Source organism: Salarias fasciatus, chromosome 4 (genome assembly GCF_902148845.1).
Source record: "Salarias fasciatus chromosome 4, fSalaFa1.1, whole genome shotgun sequence".
In the NCBI taxonomy this organism is placed as follows: domain Eukaryota; kingdom Metazoa; phylum Chordata; class Actinopteri; order Blenniiformes; family Blenniidae; genus Salarias; species Salarias fasciatus.
The window spans coordinates 4,401,028-4,428,619 of NC_043748.1; the positions used below are offsets into that span (position 1 = coordinate 4,401,028).

At 41.9% G+C, this 27,592-nt stretch overlaps 1 protein-coding gene and 1 non-coding gene across 3 annotated transcripts in view; one reads left to right on the forward strand and one right to left on the reverse strand.

The window, feature by feature from the left end:
- axin1 (axin 1) overlaps positions 1-14,226 on the reverse strand; it is a 31,912-nt gene extending 17,686 nt beyond the window's left edge. The window contains exons 1-5 of one of the 2 annotated variants that reach the window (XM_030089950.1): positions 14,063-14,226; positions 8,412-9,362; positions 3,368-3,493; positions 2,597-2,693; positions 1,447-1,584 (exon numbers count right to left, since the gene is read on the reverse strand). In XM_030089950.1, the coding sequence (XP_029945810.1) occupies positions 1,447-1,584; positions 2,597-2,693; positions 3,368-3,493; positions 8,412-9,286 (1,236 nt within the window). In that variant the 5' untranslated portion in view covers positions 9,287-9,362; positions 14,063-14,226. Of the gene's footprint in view, positions 1-1,446; positions 1,585-2,596; positions 2,694-3,367; positions 3,494-8,411; positions 9,363-11,735; positions 11,892-14,062 lie in introns of those variants that run through there. The other variant, XM_030089949.1, reaches the window with a different exon arrangement.
- A 10,012-nt stretch (positions 14,227-24,238) lies between these two features.
- trnat-cgu (transfer RNA threonine (anticodon CGU)) lies at positions 24,239-24,310 on the forward strand. Its single transcript has one exon. It is a non-coding gene; the product is annotated as a tRNA-Thr (tRNA).
- The last annotated feature ends 3,282 nt before the right edge of the window (positions 24,311-27,592 follow it).

The following is a 27,592-nucleotide window of genomic DNA, read 5'->3' on the forward strand; positions in this document are numbered from 1 at the left end:
TCCGAGCGGCCAGACGCTCCCTCTCACTCGTCTGGCCGGGAAACAAGCGTCGGTGGCATCTACTGATACTCTTCAGCCGACAGCCGGCTTCTCAATGTCCCATCCATGGTCACTGTTTAGTGAATCACTCCTTTATTAAAGTAAATCAAAGTTGCTGAAGAGAAAGAGAACCTCTGTGATGTTAGAATTTGCTCCATGAGAACTTTGAATGAGCTCCTTAACGGCTCCGACTCACTGCTGGAGCTTTAAACTCATATTTCAATATTGTGTGTGTGTTTTTAAAGATTCAGGAAAATAAAGCTACATCCTGAGTCTGGCTAATCAGGTTTTATGGGTATTACTGTGTTTCTTTAGAGTTTTAATAATTTAAAGTCTAGATTGACAGCACTGTGTGTGAAATATTCACATTTAAATAATTGAATTACCGGTATTTTAATCTAACTTGACGAATCAAAGATAGTGAACAAAAATTACATGATTCATAAATCACGTTTTATCCACACAGTGCTTTTTGTATAGTGATTTTTTTTCTTATTTAAATTGAATGTAGCTGTCATGTTCAATAACTGACATTGTGACATATGTTTTATAAGGGGGTAAGTCTTCCTGTTTCTTTGTGTTATACAAATAACACACAATTTATACAATACAGAGAATAAATGTGCTGCAGTGACCAATAATCTGAAATGTTCTTGAATGTATTTGCGGTTGGTAAAAGAGCTACTCATGCTAAATGACATCAAAACATAAAACAACCTCACAGCAGGTCATTTTTACGTGTCTCAAACGAGAAAAGAAGCATTCAGATAAATTTGATGCTCCCAAATTGCATTTATTAACACTAAGCATTCAAGAATATGTAAAGCAAGCATCTTTAGATTGTTTGACGGTATTTTTTTAATCTTAAATTTTACTTTTCAAGTAAAAACAGAAAACTTCTGTTGCACTTTGAGTGTAGGTTTACATGTAAACGGCACCCAGAGCCACTGAAAACACCAGTTTTCGAAAACGCTCAGACTCCGTCTCCATGGAAACGGGGGGGGGGGGGGGGGAACGGAACTTCTCTGAAACACTGCAACATACTAAACGCAGCAGAAAAACCAACAACCAAAACACAGCAAATTCAAGTCTTTTTTTTGTTAGCACTGATACGCCTCTTGTCCTTTCGGTTGCTCTCACTTTGGTGTAATGAAGCTAATTATGACCCACGTGAAGCGAGCGTGGGTGAAAGCAGCCCAGACGCACACAAACAGAAACTGCTCTCCGTTTAGCACCCTGTCACTCCGCATCAAGCCAGAGTTCAGCCGGCCGAGCACAATGCTCCCCCGTCTCTTAACCTCAGCAGCAATTCCCCGAAGACGCTAACTCGCTAAATCGAATCAACCGAACACTGTGTCCGCTTGTGCTTCACTGTGGAGGAAACAAAAAAAACAAAGCGGGACATACCAGCCGTACTCTCTTCAGCCGCTCCTCCAGCTTCTCCTGAGCCTCCCGCTCTCTCAGCACGGCCTCCAGCCTCCGGATCAGATCCGCCGCGAACCGCTCCGGCTCCACGTGGATGTCCCTGGGAGCCCGGTTCGGCGGCTGGGGGATAAGAAGACGATGAAATTATTCATTAACGCTGCTGTCAACAGATTCCAGGGGAGTGAAAAAGAGTGTTTTACTGCCGCCTGACCCCCGAAATCCTGTCAGAATTTCATATGAAAGAATTAAACCAGACAGGATCCAGAGTTAAACCTGCAGAGGGACTGTTTATTCAAGTTCCTGCTGCATTTTTTGTGGAGCTGTTTGCCAAATTGACTTATCCACAAACTAGAACCTCTACCAGATTTCACCCGTGTAAAAACTTAACTTCTGCATCAAAAATGCATGAACTACACTCAATTGGACCACTTTGATTCTTTATTAGTCATTTTGGCTCACGTTATCTCCTCCAATTTATTGAAAGATAACTTAACGTTAACGTTAAAGAAATCCTCACACTCATCTGCTCTCCTTAATGAGGACGTGTGTGATATGCTACTGCGCTGCCACCATGTCTGCTCACAGTAATTAACCTCTGATTTTAAAGCTTTTTACGGACAAAAAACTGGTAAGAAAAGTTGACATTTCAAACAATAATCATCAGAGCCCTGTCGCTTTCCTGAAAGCGGCCCTGATTAATTTGTTGGGGCAGGGAAGTGTGTGCGCTCCGCTTGAGGGATTTGTGCTTTACCATGAAGTCGATTCACACATCCTAATAGGATGTTTTAATTTGACTCTTTACTCCGAGGCCTAATTAGGGGGGCCGGGGTTTCTCCTGCCGAGAGACAGCGGGAGGAGGCAGCCGGCTGTCACAGCGGAGGATTCATGTCAGCCAGGCTTCAGCGCGCCGAGCTTAGGCAAGCATCAAGCTGCATTTAGACAGTCTTCTCTTTCACCATCAGCTATTCTTATACTCCATCACAGGCCCTGTGACACAGCACGGCTTAAATATGCACATCTCCAATGGCGGGGCGGAGGCGGGGAGGGAGGAAATAAGGTAGAGACAGGCGGTTAAAGAGAGGAGGAAGGTGTAGAGAGGCAGGGAAAGTGAAAGAAGCCATGAATAACTCACTGGGATATGAGGTAGTGGCACTCGCCCATTTGCTTTGGCGCTTTCGTGCATCTCTCGGCGATGCTGTCTGCGGTATCTGTAGGGTGGAACCCCATCTCTGGAATTAACAACAAAGACATTTTCTCTTTATGAAACATTCTCATGAATAAACAACACAGGCGGCTTTGAAGTTGAAAGAGTTTTTCTGCGATTTTTTTGCCTAAAAAAAAAAACGAACACCCAGCGAGTCCCGATTCATCGGTGCAGCAGGACAGGTATTCTCTCAGGCCCGCCGCGTCCCCGCCGCACCACAAGTGGTCCGGCTGATTACGGCCACATGGCGGCACGTGCACCAGTCTGCAGCTCCGTGAGGTGTTTGGAGGGGCCGAGTTTTAACTCTGAACCAATTAGCTGAGAATCCACACTGCGATGTCCAGTTGTGGAGGTTTTGAAGGAACTTGGGATTCTTTCCCCGCCGTGCCATCCCAGCACCTTGAAGACATTACTGCTCAAATTCTCTTAATAGAGTATATAATTTACTCATCAACACAAATCCTGCTTCAGTTTTGGTCTTCAGATGAAGCGGTATTAAAATGCTAAAGTCACAACGTACGTAGATGTCAGAGCTGCGACATTAATGTTACAGGAATATAACCCCACAGAGCCTTAAATTGAAAAGCGTCTTTAAATCAGTGTCGTGACGGGGAATCCCCTTCACGACGACTTGTGTGTGTGTGTGTGTGTGTGTGTGTGTGTGTGTGTGTGTGTGTGTGTGTGTGTGAGGATACGTACACGCTGCTGTCTGTGAGGGAACGCGTGTCTCCGTCGCTGGACATGCTCTGCTGCTCGCTGTCGTTGGCGCTGGTGGCAGGAGCCATGACCTGCTCAGGGTTGACGGGCTGCGGGAGCAGCGCATGCCTGGAAATATAAAGAAACGAAAAGCGGAGCGGCTGAGAGAGTGTTTAAATTTGTCCGATTGCATCATCTGAAACAGAAAAACAAATTTTAATCTAGCAGGAAGATGCAACGTGATGTGAATGAGTGAGAAAATCACGATTATTGTACGCTACGACTCCACTGCTGCTCCTGGTTAGCGGTCTGCATCTGTCCACACCGTCCGATGCAGAGACCAGGAGACTGCAGTTGACACCATTTACATTCTCAGTCAGACTTTGCTGAGCACACTTCTTGAAGGGCTTTGTACACATGAATTATAGATGTTAGGCATCATTACTTTTTATTCAAATTGGAATTCCCCGAAGCATTTGCCCGAGCTTTCTCCCTGTTTGGAATGCAGAAGCAGCCCGGGTTCAAAATGAAACCTTTGTGACCGACTGATTTTCATTAGCATCTACATTCAAAGGCGAATAATTACAGCTCGGTGAAGAGTCAGGACAAATATGGAATAAGAAAAAAAAAAACCAAAAAAACACATGAGAAATGCAGCAGGGGGAACGAATTTCAAATGATCATATCCACACATGGAACAAATCAAGAACAAAACACACAGCTGTTTCAATAAAGGGCCAAAATTAAAGAAGAATCTCTCATTTAGCAATAAGAAATAATAGTTTAGGGAAGACTCAGTCACACAGAATTTCTATTTAACGTTTATCAGTCATACAAATGCTGAAAACAGGGTACAGTATATACTGTATGTATATATAGATGCTCAATTGTAATTTGTGAACAGCCTGCCACCCACCAAGACACAATGCATCTGTCAACAATGCATAATAACAGGTAGCTCATCAAAACAGAGCTGCATTAGATTTCCTTCCAGGGAGGACAGCCACATTATTCACTTAAATAAATAATCATATAGTCTCTCTGTTTATTGTTATTTATGTCTGGGGAAAACCTACGAGGAGCAGCACGGCGCCAAACTGAAGGGAGGACCACATGGCTTCGCTGAATAAATGCCTTTTCATTGAAATGTTGTCATGCCTTCAGACTCTCGGCAGACGCATGGCCGTCACGCCGCGGCGGCGCTCCGAATGTGGCGTCCGTTAGCGTCCTCCTTTCAGGACAGAATGTACCCGGCACGCTGTGCTGAAGTGATTCGTTCCAAACCTGCGCTGTTATCCTTATTATTATGGTTATTAGTGAGTCTGTGTGTGTGTGTGTGTGTGTGTGTGTGTGTGAGAGTGTGTATCTGAGTCTTCACACAAGCTCCCTGCACATCATGACCCACCACATGGGGTCCCAGCCCAAGGTCCTTCAAGGACATCCGCATGGATTCTAATGAATTCAACTCACAATAACGTTTCTGCTCTTTAACCAGCAGCTTCTTCAGATTAGACACACTGATTTATTTAAAGCGTGTGTGAAACCTCTACATTAAACTCCTTTTCTTTTTGCTTCTATTCTGCCCGGTGACTGTTATATAAATGCGAAAAAAAAAGTCATTTCAGGTCAAACCTCAGATTCCGAAATATTATTCAGCGGGTTCGAGTCCCAAGATCTGAATACAGATGATTCCTCATAAAGTGAATTTGATGTTGTTGACTGTTTTGCGGCAGGATTTTTCTCATGTGCAGCCTGTTAGGGAGCCGTTAAGATTACTCCAGCAACAGTGATTGAATTCACAAAGACAAGCCTCGCCTTTGAAGTTCACATCTCACTCCAATGAGAACAAAACGGGAGCCGTTCCCGTTTCAAAAAAAAAAAAAATCTCCTCCGAACATTAATGAACATAAAGGCCATTCTCTTTCAAGTCATCTCCTTCCTTAAAGCTGATCTGAAGGACTATTTAATGCCTTTTGTTGGCCTTCTCTGAAGAGATCTGACAACTCCTGTGAAATTTACTTCCCCCAAAAAAAAACCCAAAGAGCGACACTAAAAGGCTATTTCTAAAAAAAAAAAAAAAAAAAAAAAAAAAAAATGAAGCGTGTCTGTCAGTGATTCCAGCCAAGCGCCTGAGTGCTCAAATAACGATGTGAAAATCAGCTCAATCACCAATTAAAACAGGTTTTTTTATTGCTTGCCATGCAGATCTTCACACGCAGGCTTGAAGCGCCTGAGGTACTTCGCTGCAAAGATTTTTTTCACCCCCCCCTCTTTTTTTTTTCTCAGTGATATTTTGGAAACGATTTCAAACATTGATCTCAAATAAAAACGCCTTTGGTCATGTTTTAAAAGTCTTATTAGTACAAACAAGCAATCGGAGTCTGCAGAAATCAACCACACAAGCACAAACGCTGGAGGACGTGGCGAAACAGAACCAGGAGCTGCCGCTAACACAGAATCATTGTACTCGTGTTTTTTTGTAATATAGGGGGTTTTAACTGGAAGGTATTGTCTGTGTCTCAGCTGATTTGAAGTCCTGCCCTGCATCATTACGCTGCAGCGGAGGTCAGACACAGGGAAGGCCTCTGTGTCGTCTGAGCAGTGACACCGAGAACACCGATCTCTGGTGTCGACGTTAAACGGTCACATGCTGCATATCAGATGCTCGACGGCATCACTTCGCTTGTTTTTGTGCAGACTGCTGCTCTCTGCATGCGTTTTTGACCGACTACCTCCAAGGATCAGGCAGAGTAGTTAACTCACGGCGGTGAGAAATTGGTATTTTATTCTAGAAAAAGACTAATTAGAAGGAAAGTTATATTTTATATCAAGCGTTCGTATTCTAGAGTGGACAGTTTTTAGGTTTCACACTTGTTCAGTTTGATTTGTTTGGAAAAAAGACCATGATGATCCATTCATTGAAGTTCTAACAGCGATGCTCTGAATACAAGCAATTACAACTGTTTGAAAATCAGTTTCCGGTCTGAACAACCTCAGGTTGAAGTTCGATTCATGTCTGATCACAGCACAAGGTTCAAACAAAACATTACGTGACGAGTTTCAGAAATACTGTATCAAGAAGATTTCAGCGTGCATTTTATTAAATTGTCGGTTCTGTGTTAACAGTGTGGGTTATGATACGACTGCGTAACAGCAGAAGTCTGCTTTAGCGAGTCAATATGTGGGAATTAGAAGAAATACAAAGCTCTGAAATAAATTGCTACTTAAGCATCTGGAAGAGTCTACAAGTAGCTTAAAGGACAAGTGAACAAAAACCAGATGATCTCTTTCAAATATGAATCACGCTATCGAGAAGAGGAGGAACAAATATGATCCTTTAAAATCATTCATGGAGGACTGATCTTCAAAATCATTGCTGAATGTTCTAATCTATTTGTTGAGCACTAATGTGTTACTGGACTGAGTAAATACAAGGAACAAGTGTATACTGTGTAATATAGCCATTTAATTTTGCCAAGGTAAAGCAGGGAAACTCATACTGAAGTAAAAGAGAAAAATTAAAATGATTAAATATTTAATAAACCAGTAAATCTACAACTTATGTAAAGTAAAAGTATTAGCTCGAAATGCTCAAACTGCAGGAGAGGAAACAGCAAAGGAGAGAAGTGAGGCTGGCCACTGCTGCAATTAAAAACTTAATATATTCAGTACAGGTCTTTAAAATATGGATCAGTAGGTGCTTTAAATAGACTAAAAGCTAATATTTCTCGGCTTTAAACAGCGGGCTTCAGCAGAGCATTACAGAGATTACAGCAACATCTGGATGGCTCCACTTTGACCTGGTGGAGGGAAAATGGGAAGCGTTTCAAACGCAGAGGACACAAAAAAGCCCTTGAACACAGCTGAGCCTCACACTGCAGCAAGAAAAGGAAAAAGAAGCGAGTGGAGCCGCTACAAAGAAGACTGAGACTGATTCAGAAAACCACCACACTGATAAAACCCTGGGTATCAGTTCTGCTGCATCATACGAAATAAGATCACACAACGAGTCGGTCACTGAATTTAGACCATTAGTTGTTTACAACAGTGGCAGAAACAGCGTTACTGTGTTTAATTTCACGGTGCTGTCTGGGCGTGTAGTGGTCAGCACTGTATCCACACAGAGAGAAAAGCCCCAGTTCGAGCCCAGTCGGGGGTTTTCCTGTGTAGCGTTTCATTGTTCGTCCTGTGCATGTGAGGGTTCCGGCCACGTTTGACCTCTAAGTCCAAAACATGTGTCTGAGGTCAATTTGTGGTTTAGAAATTGCTCATAGAGGTGAATGTGAATGTGTTGTTGTAATTGAAGAGAGTTACATTGGTGACCTGCCCGAGTGTAACCTGCCGTCATCCAGTGAGCCTGGACTCGATGTGAAGAAATACATTGGAAAAAAAAATCATATAAAGCAACATGTTTGCATATTATGACAATTTTTTTCCAGTTTACAACACATATTAATCGTGTATGAGTTGATTCAAGCTAACTGTGAGCGAGGGCAAGATAGACCCTGGACAGGTCAGCAGTCTGTCGGGGCGAACACCCACACACAAGTCAACAATTACCCTCACATGCATGTTTGGACTGTGGTTGTAAACCTGCATACCTGGAAGAAATCTGTGCACACATGAGTAGAACGTGCAAACTCCACGCAGAAACGCCCAGCTGGCACTCCAACCTGTGGCATTCTCACTGCAGTGCTACTGCTGTATGTGGTTATTATGAATTTAAAGATCTGTCAGACCAGATAAAACGGCAGGAGGAAGCAGAGGCTCACAGGTCTGATGATTTCACAAAAGCTCGTCTCTACACGAACTCAGGATCCGAAACAGTTCCTGCACAACTGCCTCTCCAACTTCCTACAACAAACGGCATCTTTAACACCTAACACTGCCTCATTCATGCAGCAGCGCTGCTGGCCTTTGTGCTACGCTGCCTCTGTTTCAATCAGACATCGTGTTGGAATGAGGCTTCAGGTTTGTGTCTAATTCGGCGGTCTGCAGAGGGAAGCAGTGTTGCTGAAGCTCTCTAGCTGGCTGATGGAGGATTTACCTGCACTTGTCACTCTCCTGCGACCGTGCGCCGCCGACAGCCCGGTGTGACTCCGTGTCGTGAGCGAGCCCGCCGCTCGGCGCCGGCTCAAACTCGGGCTGCTCCTCCGGCCCTTGGTCGCACCGCCAGGCCTCGATATCTGGGTTGAATACATGATCCTGCCGTCCCTTCCCGCTGCCGGACACAGGGCTCTGGTCACTGTACGACTTTGGGCTCTCCCCTCCTGTCCGAGTATATTCCAAATAGATGTCAGACTTGAGGAACAGAGGATACGTGTTCTCCTCCATCATCGTCTGGATCTCTGTTTGGGCCTGGTCAAACATCGCAGGATCGATGTGATGCTTCATCACACAGTCTTTGATGAAGGACTTGGTCGCCGGTTTGATCTGTCTGGAAACAATCCCATTGCTGTCCAGGATGTATTTCTTATAAATAACCTTTGCGAGTTTCGCCGTCTTCTCCCCGTTGCCTTCGCTAGCTTTCGGCTTCCGGAAGCCGCTGCAGGCGAACCAGAAGTCCAACATGTCGGCGCACTCCTCCCGCTTGAGGAACGTCCTGAACAGGGAGATGCCGTCCTCGTCGTCCAGCAGGGAGTGAAGAGACTCCGCCCACTTCAGGTAGGGTGGTGTTGGGGAGGCGCTCCCTTCTGGCTCGTAACCCAGGTCCAGGTCGGGCCGCCTGGGCGTGGCGCCGGACGCCTCGCACTTGAGGCTGCCGCTCTTGGAGGGGAAGCCGGCGTGCTGGTGGCCATCGCTGCAGACCAGCTCTCCCTCCTCCCCGGGGACTGGAGGTCTGGGCGCGTCCTCAGTGAAGCTGCCTCCCAGGCTCGGTAAGTAGCCCCGTTTGTCGCTGATGCTCATAGTCCCAGCATCCATAAACCACGTCCCCGTAGAGCCCACACCGCACTACTATGCGATCCAGAATTACACTTATGCCACTGCATAAAAACTCCTGCAGGGAGGAAAAATACACAATGAGACCAATTTCATCACATCACTGAAAAATAAGCAATCTCCCTTCACAGGGAACTACAAAATACTAACAACGAGTCTCCCCCTCCTTCCTGAAAAAAAGTCAAACTAAGTCCTGTGGGGAACTTTATTGACAACGATAAGCACAAAGGAATTCCGGCGGATCAGCAGAGGACTGAAGCCTCTTGGGAAATCTCTAGAACTCAGCACTGTGGGGTTTCTCATGACATTTTTCATGGATTCGCAGGGAGCCTGTTTCGGGCTGGACATTGAAATTAATGCAAATTCTGCGGGAATGCAGGAGACTCGAGAACGAAACAAGAGGCACTGAAAAGCCTGAACGCATCCTCTGGTTCACCTCTCAGCGCAGAACGGAGGGAACAGCAGACCGGTGAACTCAGCTGTTTTCACACTTTCATTATGGGAGCATCTCACAGAATTTCTGGCAGCTGTGGCACACAGGCTCGGTACAGCCTGTGACATTTGAATAAGTGATTGAATATGAAAAGAAAAATGCAAAAATCTTTGAGTCAAAATTTAAAGGGGGAAAAAAAATACACATTTGCTAGCCTGAGCAGAAATCTGAAGTCATAAAATTCAAGAATAGTTTGGTAATCTTTGCCATGTTTTTCCTCTAGACAGCAGTATGAATACGGTTTAGTATTAATAAAGTATGCAGTGATATCCTGCTGATTTATATGCACAGGCATAAAATTACTTCACACAGCTATTCCAGCTTCATCCACATTAGTATTAGAATGTCATCACAGCCGTAAACTCACTTGGGGTTTACAGTGGGAACTCGGTAATGAAGCAGTCGTTCTCTTTGCACTATCCGCTATCATAAGCAACACTGAAAATAATACTTCATTGATCCCAGTGCCAGAAATTCCATTTTATTTTGTTTCCCCCTGCTCCGAGTGAAGATGCTACATCAGCCACAAAACAGTGTGCCGAATGCGTTTAGGGGATTGGTTGTCTCCATCAAGGACACATTTCGGTCCTTGTGTATTGTCACAGAGCTCTTTTTTGCTGAGGGAAGAAGCGGCGGCGGATGCATCTCCATCTCTACAGACTGCACAGATTATGACTGAGCTTCCCTGACACCCTGCACAGTGTCAGGATTCAATTTAGGAGCTAATGTCGCCTCAGCTGAGGCTTTAAAAATCACACAGATCACAATCAGGGGTAAAGAACTTTACGCTGCACTTTCAATCTAAATGGCTTCTCTATTTATGGCTCCAGGCACTTGTTAAGTAATAGGATTAAAGAATAGGTTAAATGTGGCAAAAGCATGTCTTTATGATCATAGCTAGGGTGTTTTTTTAAGGTTAATTTCCCAAGAAAAATAAAATACATTTAAAGGTTGTGACCGCCTTCCCCTGTAGGGCACACCCACTCCCTGTCTAGTCCAATGCCGATTAAAAACAATCATTTATCCGAGTAAACAAAGGCTCTGCGAAGACAAAAGTGACGACAGTGTTTATGATCTGCACGATCCTGGAGCGTGAGCAGCACGTGCACCGTGCGTAAGGACAGATGTGCGTGAAGGAAAACCCCCCCCCAATGCTGAAATATAGGGCGCTTCACGTCGAGCCCGAGGTGAGAACGGAATGAATCATGAGGGAGAAGCGGGATGTGATCACTACCTCTGATGATGCGCGAGGTGATGGGATCGCGCACCGGTGTTCGTTCGTACGCACTGGATGTGCGCTCACAGGTGTGTGTGTGTGTGTGTGTCTGTGTGAGTGTGTGCGGCACAGCGGCGGCTGGATTTGGACGTGCGGGCGAATCACAGCCGAATTCATAGGAAATATCCCAGAATTCTCTGTTTTATGATCATTATGAACACGAGCTCTTTATTTGAAGTGAGGCTGTGATCACATCCGCGTCTTGGCCTTTCCAGAACGAGCAGAACAGCAGCGGAGAGTGGGGGAGGGGAGCCCGAAACAAACTCCATACACACATACACACACACACACACACACACACACTGACACTCACACACACACACACACACACACAGAGAGAGAGAGACAGGCCTTTCAGTAGCCGACCGACAAGTGCACAACTTTGTCACACTATTAATATCTGGCCCGTTCGCTCACGCGGCCGCACAAGTGAAGGAAGGCAAAGCACGGAGCGCAAAAAAAAAAAAAAACATCCAAATTACGCGCACATCGAGGGAACCCCGCGCCGATTCCCGAGCAGGATTTACAAACCAGGCAAAGCGATGGTAATATTTCCCGAGCAGGCTACCGCAATCCCAATCTCAGAGCAAGGAGGGAGAGAGAGGGAGAGAGAGAGGGAGAGAGAGAGGGAGGGAGCGGAGGAAAAGTGACAGATACTTCACCGGCGGAGATCTCCTTGTTGCTCTCGGCTGCATCGGGCGTTTGGACCGACACGCGTGACAGCGGGCGGTGTCATGGTGACGGGCTGCAAGACTTTAGAAATAACAAAGAAAAGAGTCCGCTGTGCTGTGCCTCTCCATGGCTGTCTCTCTCCCTCTCTCTGCCTCTCTCTCTCACTGTCTGTGCGGAGCTCGGGCTGCACACAGCAGCGGATGACGCACAGCGCCTCGCCCGTTCACTACACAAACTGCCGGTGTTTGGTTTCGGTACATGTGGTGCTGCCTCCTCCTGCATCCCTCTCTCAACTCATCAAATTAGGAGAAAATAGGCCGAAGTGATCAGTTTCTTTCTTTTGACTGGCAATCCTCAAGAGGACACGAGAGATGAGGGTCAGCAAAAAAATAGTTGATTTTTTTTTTTTTTTTAACATATACCATCCATCTTTATCCAATTCAATATACCTATCCAATTCAATGCGTGCACATGGGAAATATGCAATCTCCACACAAAGAGCCTGCTCCCTAAGAAGAGTGCAAACCACTACCATGCTTAAAAGAATCCCTCTTCCACTATAAATGAAACAAAATCATCTGTATTAAAATACTATGTGACAAAGTACATCAAGAAAATAAATGCTTTTATTAAGTTCATACCTGACATATTAACAATTGAAATGATGTTCTTAAAAGCTCTTCCATTTTAGAAAATCCATCTTCCACAAACTATCCATGCTTGTCTTCAATATAATAATGCTGTCGCCTCATAAAAACACTATATTCACGATATCACAGGCTGTAAATGCAGACATGTCCAGGCCAAAAAAACGTTTAAAGAGGGTTATGATCTAATTACACATCTGAATTGTTTCTGTCAAAGACAGTTTCCACCTCCACCAACGGTGAAAATAACTATTTATCCATCACACGGGAAACACAGAGAATCAGTCACACTTTTTTGTTCACACGTACAGATAACTCTGAGATGCAACTCAAGGAAGGAAACACACACTCAGAGGACATTCAAACTTCCCACAGAAAGTCGAAATCACACTTTATCACACGGGGAAGAGGTGCTTTGGTGTGGAGAACCTTTTTCTTTACTTCTCTGCTGCTTTCAGGCAAACATCTTAAGGAAATAGCTGCGCTATACTTTTATGAATATGTGACTCATTCTGCTGCTATTTACACACACAAACTGGACAAATATCCACGAATAGACCATCCTTAGATAAATGCACACGGCGTCCTTCATGTTTACATAATTTTCTGCTTCAAACAAACTTCAAACGCCACTAAAAATGGCGTATTGGCAGGTTCAACTCCCACACAGGCTTAACTTGTCTTGCGCGTGTTGACACGACTCGAATACAGAGGCGTCAAACATAAGGCCCGTGGGCCAAACCGGGCCAGCAGGAGGCCCCAATCCAGCCCAAAGCCATGCTGTTGGGAGGAGTTTCTAATAACATGCATCATTTCTCTGTCCATAGAAAAAGTCTTAGAGAGTATCAACTTCCGCTCGTGAACAATGTGGAGCAAAAACAAAAGTGCTGCATTTGCATTTTTGTTCAGCGTTCAGTCACTCTCTTTATGGCTTCATAGTACAAACCCATGCAGCACGAAATGCAGTTATTTATCTCTCGGCTTTGAAACCAGGCGACGATTCGGCATTCAATCAGTTCTACAGCGTCTGAGATTAAAGTGTGTGCATTGTTGTAATTACAGGAAACCCATGCGAGAGCATTGCAGTGAGCATTTTCACACTCCGAGCTCTCTCGTCACCTGGAATGACTGCTCAAACCTGGAAAGCTGTGAAGGCGTTAACTGCACACAGTACTTACAACATTCATGGCAGCAACATAAAACATGGAGAAGATTCGACACGCTGCGGGTTCCTCCGGGCAAAATTGATTTTGTGCAGAAGCACTTTAAGCTTCCTGATCCACACACTCTGCTTTTCACTTTATTGCATTAATTGCCTTCTTTGGCTATGTGCTGCATCGCTTCGTGATATCTGAACCGCTCGCACTTCAAAACACAAACAAACACCAATTATTCAACAATCCTCACACATCAGCGATTTTAAGCAGGTTAAGTGAAAAATGTTTATTGAGAAAAAGCTTCTCGTCCATGAATTAAGTATTTATTTTGAGACTCAAGCAGGCTGCCACAGCTTCACGAGTTTCACTGCTGTAAGCACTTTTCAGCGGCTTTCTTAATAAATGTGTGAGAAAGCACTGAAGCATTCTGGGTATTGTGAGTGGTCTTTTTTTTAATAGTGTAAATTAAAGAGGGAGAGAATACTGATTGGCGATTGAATCCACATGTTTTACCGTGAGTGTGATCGTCTTCTTCGCACGTCCCCCGGCCGTGCACGCTCCTGCTGAAGGGTCCATGGCGCCGACGTTCATCACATGTTGCTGCTGCGATGGTAAAACGCTTCTCACCCCCGTGAAAAGGGAACGCCTGAAAGGGGAGCGATATGGCCGGAGCTGTTTGTCTTCACCATCCATTTGTTTCTGAAAGAAAGAAGAGAAAGTTCTTTAGTCCATCTGAAGGAAAAAGAAGCCGCTTTGCTTCATCTCAGGTGAAAATTAAAGGCTTCAACCGGACAATGGGTTTTTCTTGCTGCTCTACCCACTTTGAATGTACAGGACAAACTTTTCTCTTATCTATGAAGCAAAAATAAGATGGTTTACTTTGCTGATTATTTCTTAAGTTTCATAATAAAGAAGGAAGTTTTTTTTCTTGTATCTATATAAGGATATTGTTATGTCTTGCTCCATACAAAATCATTCTCAAACCCTAAAACCAACACTAACATCAAGCACGATTTTGTTTTCTTTTAACAAATTTGACTGCATGTAGTTGACTCTGTTGTGATTTATAGATGCTGTATGACTGTTAAAAATCACCAGGAGCTTCAAAGATCAAGTTAAAACAACAACCACATGTAAAATCAGTCTTATCTGAATCATAATAGAATAAGTTTTACAGGGATAGTAAATGTATTGAAAAAGCATGACAGGAAATACAGATTCTACCTTTTCAACAGTCAAGCTAAAGATATGTCCATTTTTTTCAAATAGTGATAGTTTTCCTCAAATCTGAAGATTCAATCAAGACAAAAGTTGCTACAAAAGGTTTAAAAGTCAGCCACCCCTCTACTTCAGTTTTAAAATCAAATTTTACTCATCAGAACTTTTCATTTCATCAACACTTGTCTTTAGATCTTGCAGAAACACAACAGTTTGGGCAAAAGTAACCAAGTCTGTAGAATATTTGTAAGACAATCTGTTGGTGTGACTTCCCATCATCCAACAAAAACAACATTCAGAAATGGCAACTTCTGAAGTTTAGGAAATCCACATATGAGTCAGTAAATTTAGAAGCAACTGCGACAGACAGCTATTGTTAAAATGAGCAACTATCAACATTTGGACAAAACAGAAGCAGCATTTAAAGAAAGTCAACCATGTGGATGACTTTCATGACTACTTCTCAACACTTCCTGCTTTTTCACCTGTGGCTCATCACATGAAAGACAGTTTGCTCCACTTTGTGACATTTAATCAATCAAACTGAATTAAACTGGGACATCTTTCTTTCTCCTATTGTGCTGCAGCTGACCACAGAAACACTGATTCAAGCCTACTGACAATTTAATGTCACCATTCTGCTTCAAATGAATATTTTGGGCCGTGAAAGGAAACAAGAAGAAGATGCAAACTCCAGACAGAAAGGCCTCCAGTCCTGTACTCCAAACTACGAAAAAGCCCAAACCACTACACCACAGAGCAAGAATCAACTCTTAACTTTTTTTTTTTTTTTTTTTTCATAGAAATCAATAATTTTAAAGAGGGGTCACTGCCGTGCGCATGCAACAGTAACTGCTTTGACAGAATATATTTTTATGAAGGCTGTTTAGTTGGTGCAATGAAAAATTGTTTTGGTTTTTCACACAAATTAAACAAGAATGATCCAAAATTCACAGTTGTAAATATTTCTCTCCAGCAGGAAAGTGTAACACATTTAGACTTCTACTGAAAGGCTCCAGTAACACAAAATCCAAAGGTCCTGTAACCAGAAGGCTTTCAAACTCAATCCCTCACTTTAGCTGCAAACGGTTGAGAGTGGAAGGTGAACGGAAAAAAAACAAAACAAAACATATCTTCTCTTCTTCAGGAGCAACAAACAAAAAGCCCAGAGCTATTGGCCCCGACAAGCTGCTCTGCACCCAGACGAACAATGGAAGGGGTGTCTGCGTTCGGCTCCGAGGTGCAGGGGTCTGAAATCGGTCAGACTTATGAAAAAATAACTGTGAATTGTTAAAGACGTGCAGTGAGAGGGAGAGCTTCCTGTGTAAGGAACACCATCATGGATATAAAACCTTCAATATGCACGTAAACTGATAAGAGTTATCAAGATTGTATTGAGATTTATTTCTATTTCAAGCATGAGAAGCAAAGTTCCACATGTCCAAGCATCCAGCTGTAGCTCAGTGTGACCACAGGACAACTTCATGTCTCCCCGTTCGCTCCTTTCAGCCTTTTGTTCCACCTGTCAGCGTGGATTTAAACTCACTGGCAGACTGAAACAGGCTTATCTCCACTGAAGACTCCCTGATGGACAAAAGCCCATTAAGACGTTTAAACGAATGCTCCCATTTAGCCTGCGCACAACGGGAAAATCCAGATTTCATGAAAAGTTACGAAAAGAAAACAACAAACAAGACAAAGCGCATTCGCAGGCAGAACGAAGACAGGAAAAAAACACTGAAATGTGACGGACAAAGTTCCTTGGAGGCGGAAGTAAATAGCGGCGCAGCTATTAAAGCCTTTCAGTGTTTGTTTTAAGTTCTGAAGAAAAGGGAAAAATCAAAAGACTATCAGAAAATGTATTCTGGAGTCCTGCTGATGTCCTTTGTCCAGGCTGAATAGATCATGACTAACAGGTCTTGGGCTGGATTAGGCACACAGGATTGAGCAATTTGGAGAATTGAGTTTATTTTGCTGGTTATTACAGCTTTGAGAGCACCGTGCTCCCCCGAAGAAGAGGGAAATCTTATTAAAAGGCCTACATTTCCTATGGCGATAATACCAAAGACATACATACGGAAGCATGTAGCAAACGGCGAAAGTACACCAGCAGACATCTGGCGGCATGAGAAAATTCAAATTAATCTAAGTGTTCATCCTCTCATGGTTCCTCGGTCGTCTGGTCATGGGATAACACATTCACCAGTCGAATCAAATGATGTGCTTCGCTTTTGATGAGAGGGAGGACACAACAAAACAGCATGGCACTGACATGAAGGGAAAAAAAAAAAAAAAAACGGCAGCAGACATAATAGAGCGATGCACAATACAATGGAAAGTTACTGGTAACAGCAGTTTTTCCAGCCTCGCACACAAAAGCAGACGTCGTACCTGCTGGTTTACCTTCCTGTGAGATTCTTGGTTTTGTTGTGCTGAATCGCAGGCTACTCCCGCCGCTTTTCTAGCCGTCGAATACAGTCCATCGTAGTCTGCAGTAAAGACTGCCGCCATCTTTAATCACAACAGAGTCCATCTGTCGATGGTTCTTCCCTTTCTAGCCTCTCTTCCTCTGTTCCAGTCTCTCTGTTCCAGCCCTCCGTTTGTTGTGGGGGGTTCTTATTTTCCATCCAACATCAAACCACCATATCGACAGGCTCATGGGCCGCCCAGTGGGGGGGCAGCGTGAACATGCTGCATTGGCTGTTGTCCATTTCCAAGCCGCAGATTAACTGACCACATTTATTTTTTTTTCTCAGAATCGTATGGATAGCCGGCGAAAATAAATAAATAAATGAATAAAAAAATATTTCAGCTCTTCAGGCCTTTGATTTCAACAAGCCTGGCCTCAAAGCTTCTCCCATGATTGTCCCTGAAAGCATCTTTTCTTTAGATGTTTCTGATGGGCTTTGATTGAGGCCACATCTGTGTGACTGCTTTTAAATCCACAATTCACTTAATAAAGATTAGATCACCTAAAAACTGCTTTGGTGGCTCTTTATCAACCATTTTTCCAGTTTTTTTAATCACACATATAATAAAAAGAGCATTTTCCTTTTTTTTCTCGCAAAGTTCCACTAGAATTTCTTTGATGAAGCTAAATTCAACCCCCGACACACTCAATCTACATTTATAAGTGTGAGAATACTCTGTCTGCTGAAGCATTTCATTTAAAGTGACATTTCCTTTTTGTGGATCCTGGTCCTTTGTTGCTTTCAAAGCTTGGCTACAAAAGCGTATCTTGTTTACCGCCACTGTTTTGTTCGGGCAAACTCTTTCAACACACAATAAGGAGAGTTACGTTTCAAAATGGTCGACGCGCTCACCTTCCTCTCCGGTTGTCTGGGTCGTCGGATCTTGTTTCTGTTGTCCGCCATGACTGGGCGCAGTCCCGTCTGCCACCCTGCCTCACTTTCTGTTGCTCCTGGACCTGTTTCTCATTCTGAAAGATGAGCATCTTTACTTCATGCTACTGCTTCAGCCGTGGGACCCTATTGGAGGAAACAAGGACCAGGATCATTGTCTGCACTATCATATCGTAGCTATGGTAACAGACCCAACAGGCGGATGAGGATGTACACCTAACTGAAGCAACAGGGACAAAAATGAGACATATATTGAGAATTCAAGGAAATTAGAATATATAGAAGGGGGGAGGGGAAATAAATTTCTCGACATGGAGGGAGAGATGATATCGCTTTTGTTGTGCAGCTTCATCAGCTCCTCACCTCTCAACTGGATTTCACACTGGCGTGTCGGGCGGTGACCAGGGTCAGGACCAGCGTTCCCGCCTCACAATGAACTATTTTCTCCTCACACTCCACCAGCAGGAACCCACAGGGTGCATTTGAACTGATCTGAACGTTTGATAGCACATAAAACACACTACATATAGGTTAGTAGCTTTATTTCATGGTCCAAAAATACAAAATAAGGCTTTTTGTCAAATATGTAAATAGGATAAGAAAGTATTGTAGTAACAATTAAGCAATGGTTTATGTTAGATTATACTATTCTGTGTTCATTGTTTTACAAAGGTTTCAGGTCACTATCACAGTATAACTCTGGTCAAATTAGTCAAATTCCACCCTAATATATTTACACATCACAACTGGCCATTTAAAATAAACTCAGGCGTTTTTGCTGCATTTTTAGGCCTTAAAAAATGGGTTTCGGTTTTGCAACAGACTAAAAACTGCATATATATAAACTACATGTTGTAGTCAAAAACACATTTTCAATGTCAGGTCAGATTAAGCATAGAAAACTTTGGTGTGAGTTAATACATCTCTATTGTGTTTCATGTTTTGGACAATATCATTTTAAAATACCCATAAAAAGACATGTTTAACATTCTGATCAATATTGAATAATCAATGGTACATTGACTTTGTTTCTCAATTTTTCAACTGTAAGTTGTAGTTTTCAGTTCAGTAGTGAAAGAAGACGTCAAGCTTTTTATTCTTATTCAAACTGAAATGGAGACACATTAATTCATGAAATTAGCAAGAAATTAGGATGACAATCAAAGATTAGGATGACATGATGTCTCAGTTACAGCAAGAACCCAGCCTTCATGAAATTGTGCCAATTCTCATGTAAAATTGCAGCAACACGATTCAAGTTGACTTACCGTTGTCTTCTGACATTATTGTCTCTTCTTCTTGTCAAGATGAGCAGCAGCAGTACAGCCAGCAGTATAAATAACAGTTTGAAGCTGCGTTTTAACTGAACCTTCAAGAAAATACCAGGAGAGCAAATGATGCAATGTATTGAGGATGTTCCTGCTCTTCGAGCTTTCACTGTCGACTTTCTCACACGTCAAGAAAAGAGCCTCGATTTTATTCAGCTGCCTGTTTCCACCTCTCTGCACACACGCTGCATGCTAGCTGAACCAGGACTATATGTTGACATATATGTACATTTCATCATGTTTGGTCCAGTTAAGATTAGCTGCTACTGCTGTTACATTAGTATAATGTGTTTGTGGCAGTGTGAATGCTGTTATCCAAATCAAACCCAAACAAGAGGATCCAAAGTCGCCATGTTGCCATTTGTGACTAAAAAACTATTTTGGTGACTAACAAGCACAAAAACATGCTGGTTAGGCTTCCAAATATTTTTTTGTTTTGGGCTCCAGGGCTTCAAATCCCTTCAATCCATTCAGATGTCTTCTTTTCAATTTTTGGGAATGTGATAAAATACACTTGAGTGCATCAAGTAAATCTGCATCAGATAGAGGTGATTTGAGAGATTTCAGTTTGATGGACAAAATATTAGCAAAAATATATTGCACCAATGTGCAGAAGAGCGATTCATTACGGTGGCAGAAGCAGCATTTTCAAAAAGTCGCATTTTCATTCATCTAACCAGAGATGGCAATCGTTTGCAAAACCTTGACAAGACAGTGGCTCCAAGCATCATCGTCATGTAAACAGACACTCAAAACACAGCAAAAGTTTTCTGTTTTCACTTGAAAACATTGCTGTGTAAACAGGGCCTCAGTTGAATTTTGATTGATGGCTTATTTGTGCTGTAAATGCATAACTTTGGAGGCACATCTGATTAAAAACTCTTACTGCATTGCTACTCTGCACAGATAACGGAAATCCATTATAGAGCTCAAGACTTTAATCCCAGCAAAAAACTCATCCAAGTTGGTTTTTCTCCAACGGTTTTGGTGAAAGTTGATTCTAATACTAATTTCAGCACATTTGTTTCCACCTAATTCCAAAACAAATCAAATCTCACATTTGGTGGAGTTAACGGTTTAATTTTGATGGCCAATCAGGGAGTTTCAGATTCACATTTGGGTGGTAATATTTCATTCTGAAGCTGATATTAGCCAACAATAATTAGCACCCAGTCTCTTGGACAGAGCACTCGCTCATTTTATTTATTAAACCCCCTTGTGTGACAGTTTGTTTCAGTCAGAGGATTGTTGCAGGATTTCATTTCGCTGTTCCTTATAACAATTCAGAAATCACAAATGTTCTTCAGCCTGACTTATGTTAACAGACAGTATAAACAGTGCAGAAAATGTTCATCCGCACATAAATATTCTCACCAACTCTGGGCACAAGAGGATTCATTTGCAGGCAGCTGAGCAAAATAAAGTTTTTTTTTTTTTACATGAGCAAACTAATAAATAATTAAAGGGACTGCCGGAGTAATACTTCATATTCTCCGAGGGAGTGAGCTGCTGGGTGTTCCCCTGCATGAAAAATTCTACCAACCCGTTTGATGTTCGGCTAGACCTTTTTGTTTTTCCCACATTATGACAAGAAAGTGGGTTTGTGAATGAAAAATTACATGGTCAGCACATGATAATATAAAGTAATCTCAAAGGCCCAGCAGTGAATTAGAAACTCCATCACAAAAAAAAAACAAAACAAAACAAAAAAAACAGTGGCATCTTTTGGTTTGTTTAATTGAGACTGGACTTACAAGGCTCTGAATTCAATCTACAAATACAGTTTATTCAAGAGAAGCCCCGTTTTTTTTGCTCTGGTGCTCAGCGCAACGTGCTATAAGCAGGTCAAGGTGAAGACTCCACATCTGTGATTTCCACTGCTAACTCATTCCCAATGGAAATGAGTCTTATTCATTTTTCAAACAGCCTCTAGGATATCTGATCCACAAAAAAAGAGAGAAGGGGAAAGAAGAAAAGCTGCACAGGCAAACATTCATCTTTGATGTTTTGGAAAGAAAGACAGAGAAAAGCTGCAGTCTGGCTTCATGCATATTGTATTGGTTTGAAAAGAATTGCAAACAGCCTACTAGTTCTTCTATTTATTAGATATGTAAACCCATCACTGTCAGTTTGACACTGATTGATGTAAAGTTTTGCTGCACAAGAACCAAAAAATAAATAAATGTACTTTTAGTAAAATTTTAGAGGGTGTTGCTGATTTTCTGTAACCTGCAGCCATGGCTGAATTAAAACTTATCTTAGAGAGTGGCACGTTACGGATGGTCTACAGAGAGGAAAATATCTGCACATAGCTGCTGGATTTTCTATAGTCCTCTGATGTTTTAACTACCGACATCTCGGAGAAGAGAAGCTGAAATCAGATGGATAAACTGATGCAAGAACATGCTCCAGGGACGCTGGAGCTCCACCACGACGCAGACACATTTTCAATTTAAACTGTAGGAAGCTGGCTGTGCTGACATTACGCCCGAAATGGATATATTTGCACTGATGCTGCAGTTCTTTTTTCTGTATTGACTGCCGAATAAATAAACATGTTCAATATTATAACCTTGCCATCCAGTCTGTCAAGGCCCTGTTAACGCGACCATGCTTCACTGCTTTCGTTACAAAAACAACTAACAGCACCGACTAAAGGCCTTCATACAGCAGATAAACAGCACAAGACTATAGTGGGTGTTTTAAGTTCCATCAGAATAATTCTTAATGGTATTATTTACTCTCTCACTTGCTAGTTTTAAGGGAAAGTTAGTGCAGAAGCTTGACCAAAATTTTATCGACCTGAAATACATTAAGTTAGAAGAAAAGAAGAAGGAGAAAGAGACTCACCGCCTTAATGTCCACTGCCAGCTTTGGCAGGATGAAAGTGTAAAACCTGCTTGTGACTAGGTAGACACTTGTGTTCTCCTAAGCTGGGAGTCAGATCCACCCCTCAGGATATGTTTTACTGACTTTTTTTTTAAACTAAAATTTCCAGTTAGCCTATATGACCACTCCCAACTCTGGACGGTTTGATCTCAGTGGCCAGAAAACCTCCTTTGTTTGGGAAATGTTTCTGGCAAAATTACGTAAATGACAATATTAAAGTAGTGCAACTGTATAGATTTCCATACAAGAATAACATTTTGCACATTATTGCAAAATAACATGCCACTGATGGGAGTAACAAAACAACAAAAAGCATTAAAACAAACGGCTTTACTATTTTTAGCAACAAGTAATCTAACTAATTATTTTTCCCAGCATTACATAGTTACCATTACTGACAATAATGTGAAGTGCAGACAATTGAAGCTTGCGTAAAGTTAGATGATGACATCATTTACAACTGATACATTGTTGCAAACTCCTCAGTCAGGAAAGTTCTAAATGACATCATTATCCAATTTGCATAGCGACTCGTTTGCATATCTGGGTAAAATTAGATGATGACGTCATTTAAAACGGATACATTGTTGCAAACTCATTCATACAAATACAGACATCTCTTGACATACATCCATTGTGTTTTATTATTCTTTTTCAAATGTAGAAAAGCTTATCTACAGTTACAAATCAAATTTGATTGGTGTCTTTTGGATTAATGCAGTGCTTCCTGTTTGTAGTTTATTCTGTCAAGTGTCCATTTATTTCATTGATTATATATTCAGTTTTATAACAAATAATTGAACATGCATCTTAAAGTTCCAATAAGAGGGGATCCAAATTGTTTGACATATGCGAACACATTTTATTAAAGTAAAGAAATGGTTACTTTGCCTAGTTAATAGTTAATTTAAAAATATTTTACTCAGTTACTTTGTTGAAGAAGTAACTATAAATAATTACTTTTTTAAAAGAACTTGCCCAGCAATTATCTTGAAACATAGGAGAAATTAGTAAAATTAGATTTGGGGGCTTGCTGCCTTTCTGGCAAGCACAAGGAAGCACAAGGGATTAACTGTCTGGTCAAAGATGCTGAGATGCTGTGTGTGTTTGAATGTATGTGTGTGTGCATTTATGTGTGTGATTATGGCGAAGGTGTGGGGTTTTTTTATATACTGACTTTCTTAAAAATATTGTATGTGTTGTTTCTTTTAAATATGAAAGTGCTTTGTAAATAAAGTTTGATTTGATCTGATTTGAGAATGTGCACCCTCACAATACAGCGACCCCTGTGGTGAGGAAGTGTAATTACAGCACTGGCGCTTTGGTGACCTTGTAATATGAAGAAGTAAACAGGGGACTTGGGCGAAAATGTTCACCCAGCAATAAAACCTTTAATTCAGTCCATTCAGTTCAACAGTCTTCCTCAGGATTGGCAAATTAACATCCAGGATGTTAAACATTTTGTCAAGGCAGACGATCACTGTTGTGATGCTTGTGCTTTGTGTTTAGTAGTAGTTGAACCAGTGCCAAACATTGCAGATGTTAGGATTATCTCTGGTGTTTTTTTGTTTTTGTGCTTGATTGTTCAATCCATACAATGTTGCAATGAAGTCGCTGTGTAGATTTTATATCAACTCATCTGCCTTAGATATGTCATGGTAGGCAACACCACCCTCTAGTGGTCTAATAGGAACAATACGTCTACACCGCTCGCTCGCCAACTCTACCTCATCCGAGGTCTTTAGACACGTGGTGACTCTCAGAAATATGTGCGGTGGACAGTGGAAACACAAAACTCTTTACTTTCATCCTACATGATGATAAAACATGTAGAGTACAAATAAAAATTGATATCAGACGATAAAAAAATTTCTGCATGTGGACACAGCGCAGGCGCGGTGGCCAAGTGGTAAGGCGTCGGTCTCGTAAACCGAAGATCGCGGGTTCGAACCCCGTCCGTGCCTTTTAACTTGCGTGAAGTACAATTACCAACTTGAATCTGCCTTATAAACAATTATATAAAATTACTTAGTACATGCTTTCAAAAGTCGAGCCTTATGTTGTACATTTTCATAACTGGCCTAATTTTTAGCACAGATTAACAGCTTTAGAGTATTATCTACCATAGTTTAACTTCAAACACCATTATTCTACATATTGTACAATATTCTCATATGAGGTTTGACATGCAGTCTGCTTCCTGCTTTACCATGCCAAAACAAATCCTGTGAACTCTTTGAAAAATGTGTGCTTGTTGATGGATATATAAAGATCTGACATTCTCTGTCTCTCATTCTTGCACAAATTACCACTGGCCGATTTGGTGCACATCATTCAGTGTGTTTTGGGGTTTTCACCCTATCCAGTGAAGTTTCTCATAATCATAATTTATGAGCATTTATTTCATGTCCTTATTGTCATAGATATGTAACACTGTTAGTCACCATCAGTCAGATGACACAGATGTAGTGTAGTGCAGTTTCCAGGGTAACGCTCCACTTTGTAGCATCAGGGATTCATATCTGGTTGGTGCTGAGGCATCATCACATCCATCTGTTGAAGGGGTGCTTTGTCAAAATGACGTACGTTTACAAAAAAACCGTAAGCTGCTGCAGAGGTTTTGCAAAAATCTCGATTCAGTGGTGTTCACGGCACATCACTAGTGGTTGATGTCAAAATTAGAGCTGAGAGCAAATGCTGCATTTAGCCCATAAACTAGTATCTTGGTTTCTGACAATAGGATCCAGATGGCAAAAATCACTAGTTCTGAGATTTCTTCATCAAGATAAAGCAAACAAATGTTGTCCTCAAGGCCGTGCGCACACAAAACAAATCCATCAAAATGCTGCTTTTAGATGACTTGACATTCATGATTCTATGAAGCGATGTCAGATATTCTTCATTTGTGTCCGCTGTGATTATTCTTCACCTTCACCACCTTTCCTCTTCAGGACTGGCGACACGCAGACAAGGCCATTGTGGCCGACTTCTCGGCTGTCTCTGCTACTCTATAGCAGCTTGTTTCCATAGTAACCGAGGAGATTTTTTTTCCTATTTTTTTTTTTTTTTGAACAGGGTCAAAAATAACATTTTAACATTGTTGGATTTTTAATGTACATTTCACCCTCCCTTACTGAAGACTGCTGTCACAAAACCAATGATTTCATGCACAAACTGTAAAAGCGCAAAAAAACCCTACTTAAGTACATTGTTGTAGTTTAAGGGAGATGAGTGAATCACTTCACGTTTCCCTTGACCAGCAGTTCTCAACCTCCTCCCAAATACTTTTGCCTTTCACAACCAATATTTAAACTCCACATATAGAAACAGGAAGTGTATCGCACCTTTCCCCCTATATTTTACTGGAACACACGGGGTGTGAGGGGGCTTGAGTAAGAATATTTGAGTATGTTTCCTCAGTGGGACTCAGTGAGTCTTAAACTTCTATGCACAGATTTGAAAGTCTGAATAAGAACTGTCCGTTCAATTATGAAGCACACTGTGGGAAATGCGCAGCCCGGAGCAAAACAGAATAAAAGAGAACAGTATAAATTCAGCCTCCAGTTGAAATGCTTTCACATGACGTAGAAAAGCTCAGTGTCATTTTTAAAAGCAACGGTAATAGTTTGGTCATGCCATCCAGGAGATTTTGTGGGTCATTTTTATTTGTTGTTCTTTTAGCGTAAAAAGTAGTATGAAATTATGTTTCAGATACTAAATAATAACATTATTATTAGACATTTTATTTGTCATACCTTTTACAACACCAACAGTCAGAGTTGAGTATGACAGCCAGACTCTTGACCTGGCATTAGAGAGAAACAGAGGAACTGTCGATGGTGATGAAGAACTATCAACTTTGGTGGTAGCAAACTTGGAGCCTATGAGGAGCACCTCTGTTTTGTCACTGTTAAGTTCCCATTCACAGAAAAACTAGAACATGTATATACTGGATTACACTTAATCTTTGTCATACTCACTGATAATCAATGATTATCCTTCATGGCAATACATTTGTTCTTTCTTGTGTGTCTGTATGACGTCTGTCATGGCTCGTTGGCCTCCTAAAAATAAAATATGTGGAGATGCTGCATGACAGGAGGTAGAAAAAGACCGTGAACAGTTGTATCAGGTCCAGGATGCTCTACATTATTTTTTGTTTTTGTTTTTGTCTGTATTTTCTCATCTCAAAAGTAAATTTTATGAAGTAGAGCCAAATTAGATCTTTGATTCGCGCTCTTGCCCAGCAGTAATCATTTCTCTGGTTTGAGGGGCCTTTCTGTGAAGATTTTGCATTTTTTTTCTCTGTCCAAAAACCTGTGTTTAATGTTTGTTGGTGACTCTGGTATGAATTTCACTGTGACTCCAGTGACCTGTCCACTGCCTTCATCTGTAGTCAGGTTCTTTGGTAAAATAATGCAAGTTTACCAGTATGTATAATTGTGTTCTAGTCATCCCAAGAGCATATCCATCAGTCAAATGAACAGAAAGTCTTCTACCTCATGGAAGATACACAGATCTCATGGTGCTCTGAAGTTTGTTTTGCACATGTTTACCATTGTTTATGTTCCGCGCTGTCAATGCCAACACTTCCTAGTGAGCCATCTGCCTCTCGGTTGGGGAGCCAAACATTTGATTAAAGAACTCAATTAGCATGGAGCGGGTTCTGTCAGCTCATCGGCAGGGAATAAACAACACACCTTTAAGACTGTTGTGTGCGCGCCAGAGAGGCGGCCAGCATTTCCTTTGGTTTTCTTCAGGAGATCCACCCTGCTGCTGGGGATGTGGATGTGAAATCAGGCGAGTTGTAGATTTATGAGTAAGCTACAGCCACTCACTTCTGCAGGATGCCGACTATCCCAGCTGATGACTGGACAGGTTAGCAGTTCCTCAGAGGGCAAACACACTCACGCACACATTCACACCTACCAACACCACTCATCACTGTGGGAAGAAACACTCTGAGAAAGTCCGTACACGTTACCATGCTGAAAATGATGAATCAACTCATCTCTCGTCCAAAGTATTTTAGCAGGCACTTCAAAAACAGTAAAATGTCCATTAACAGGAGCGCACTTGGTGAGTATTCTTCTGCACATTACAAAACTCAGAATACAATATGCTTGTAACTTAAAACACAAAAACAACAGCAATAATGAAAGTCTCTAATCAAGGACGTTACTATAGCCCCACTTAATCACATATATCACTGTCCTGAACTGACAAAATCACAACTGCACAATTTA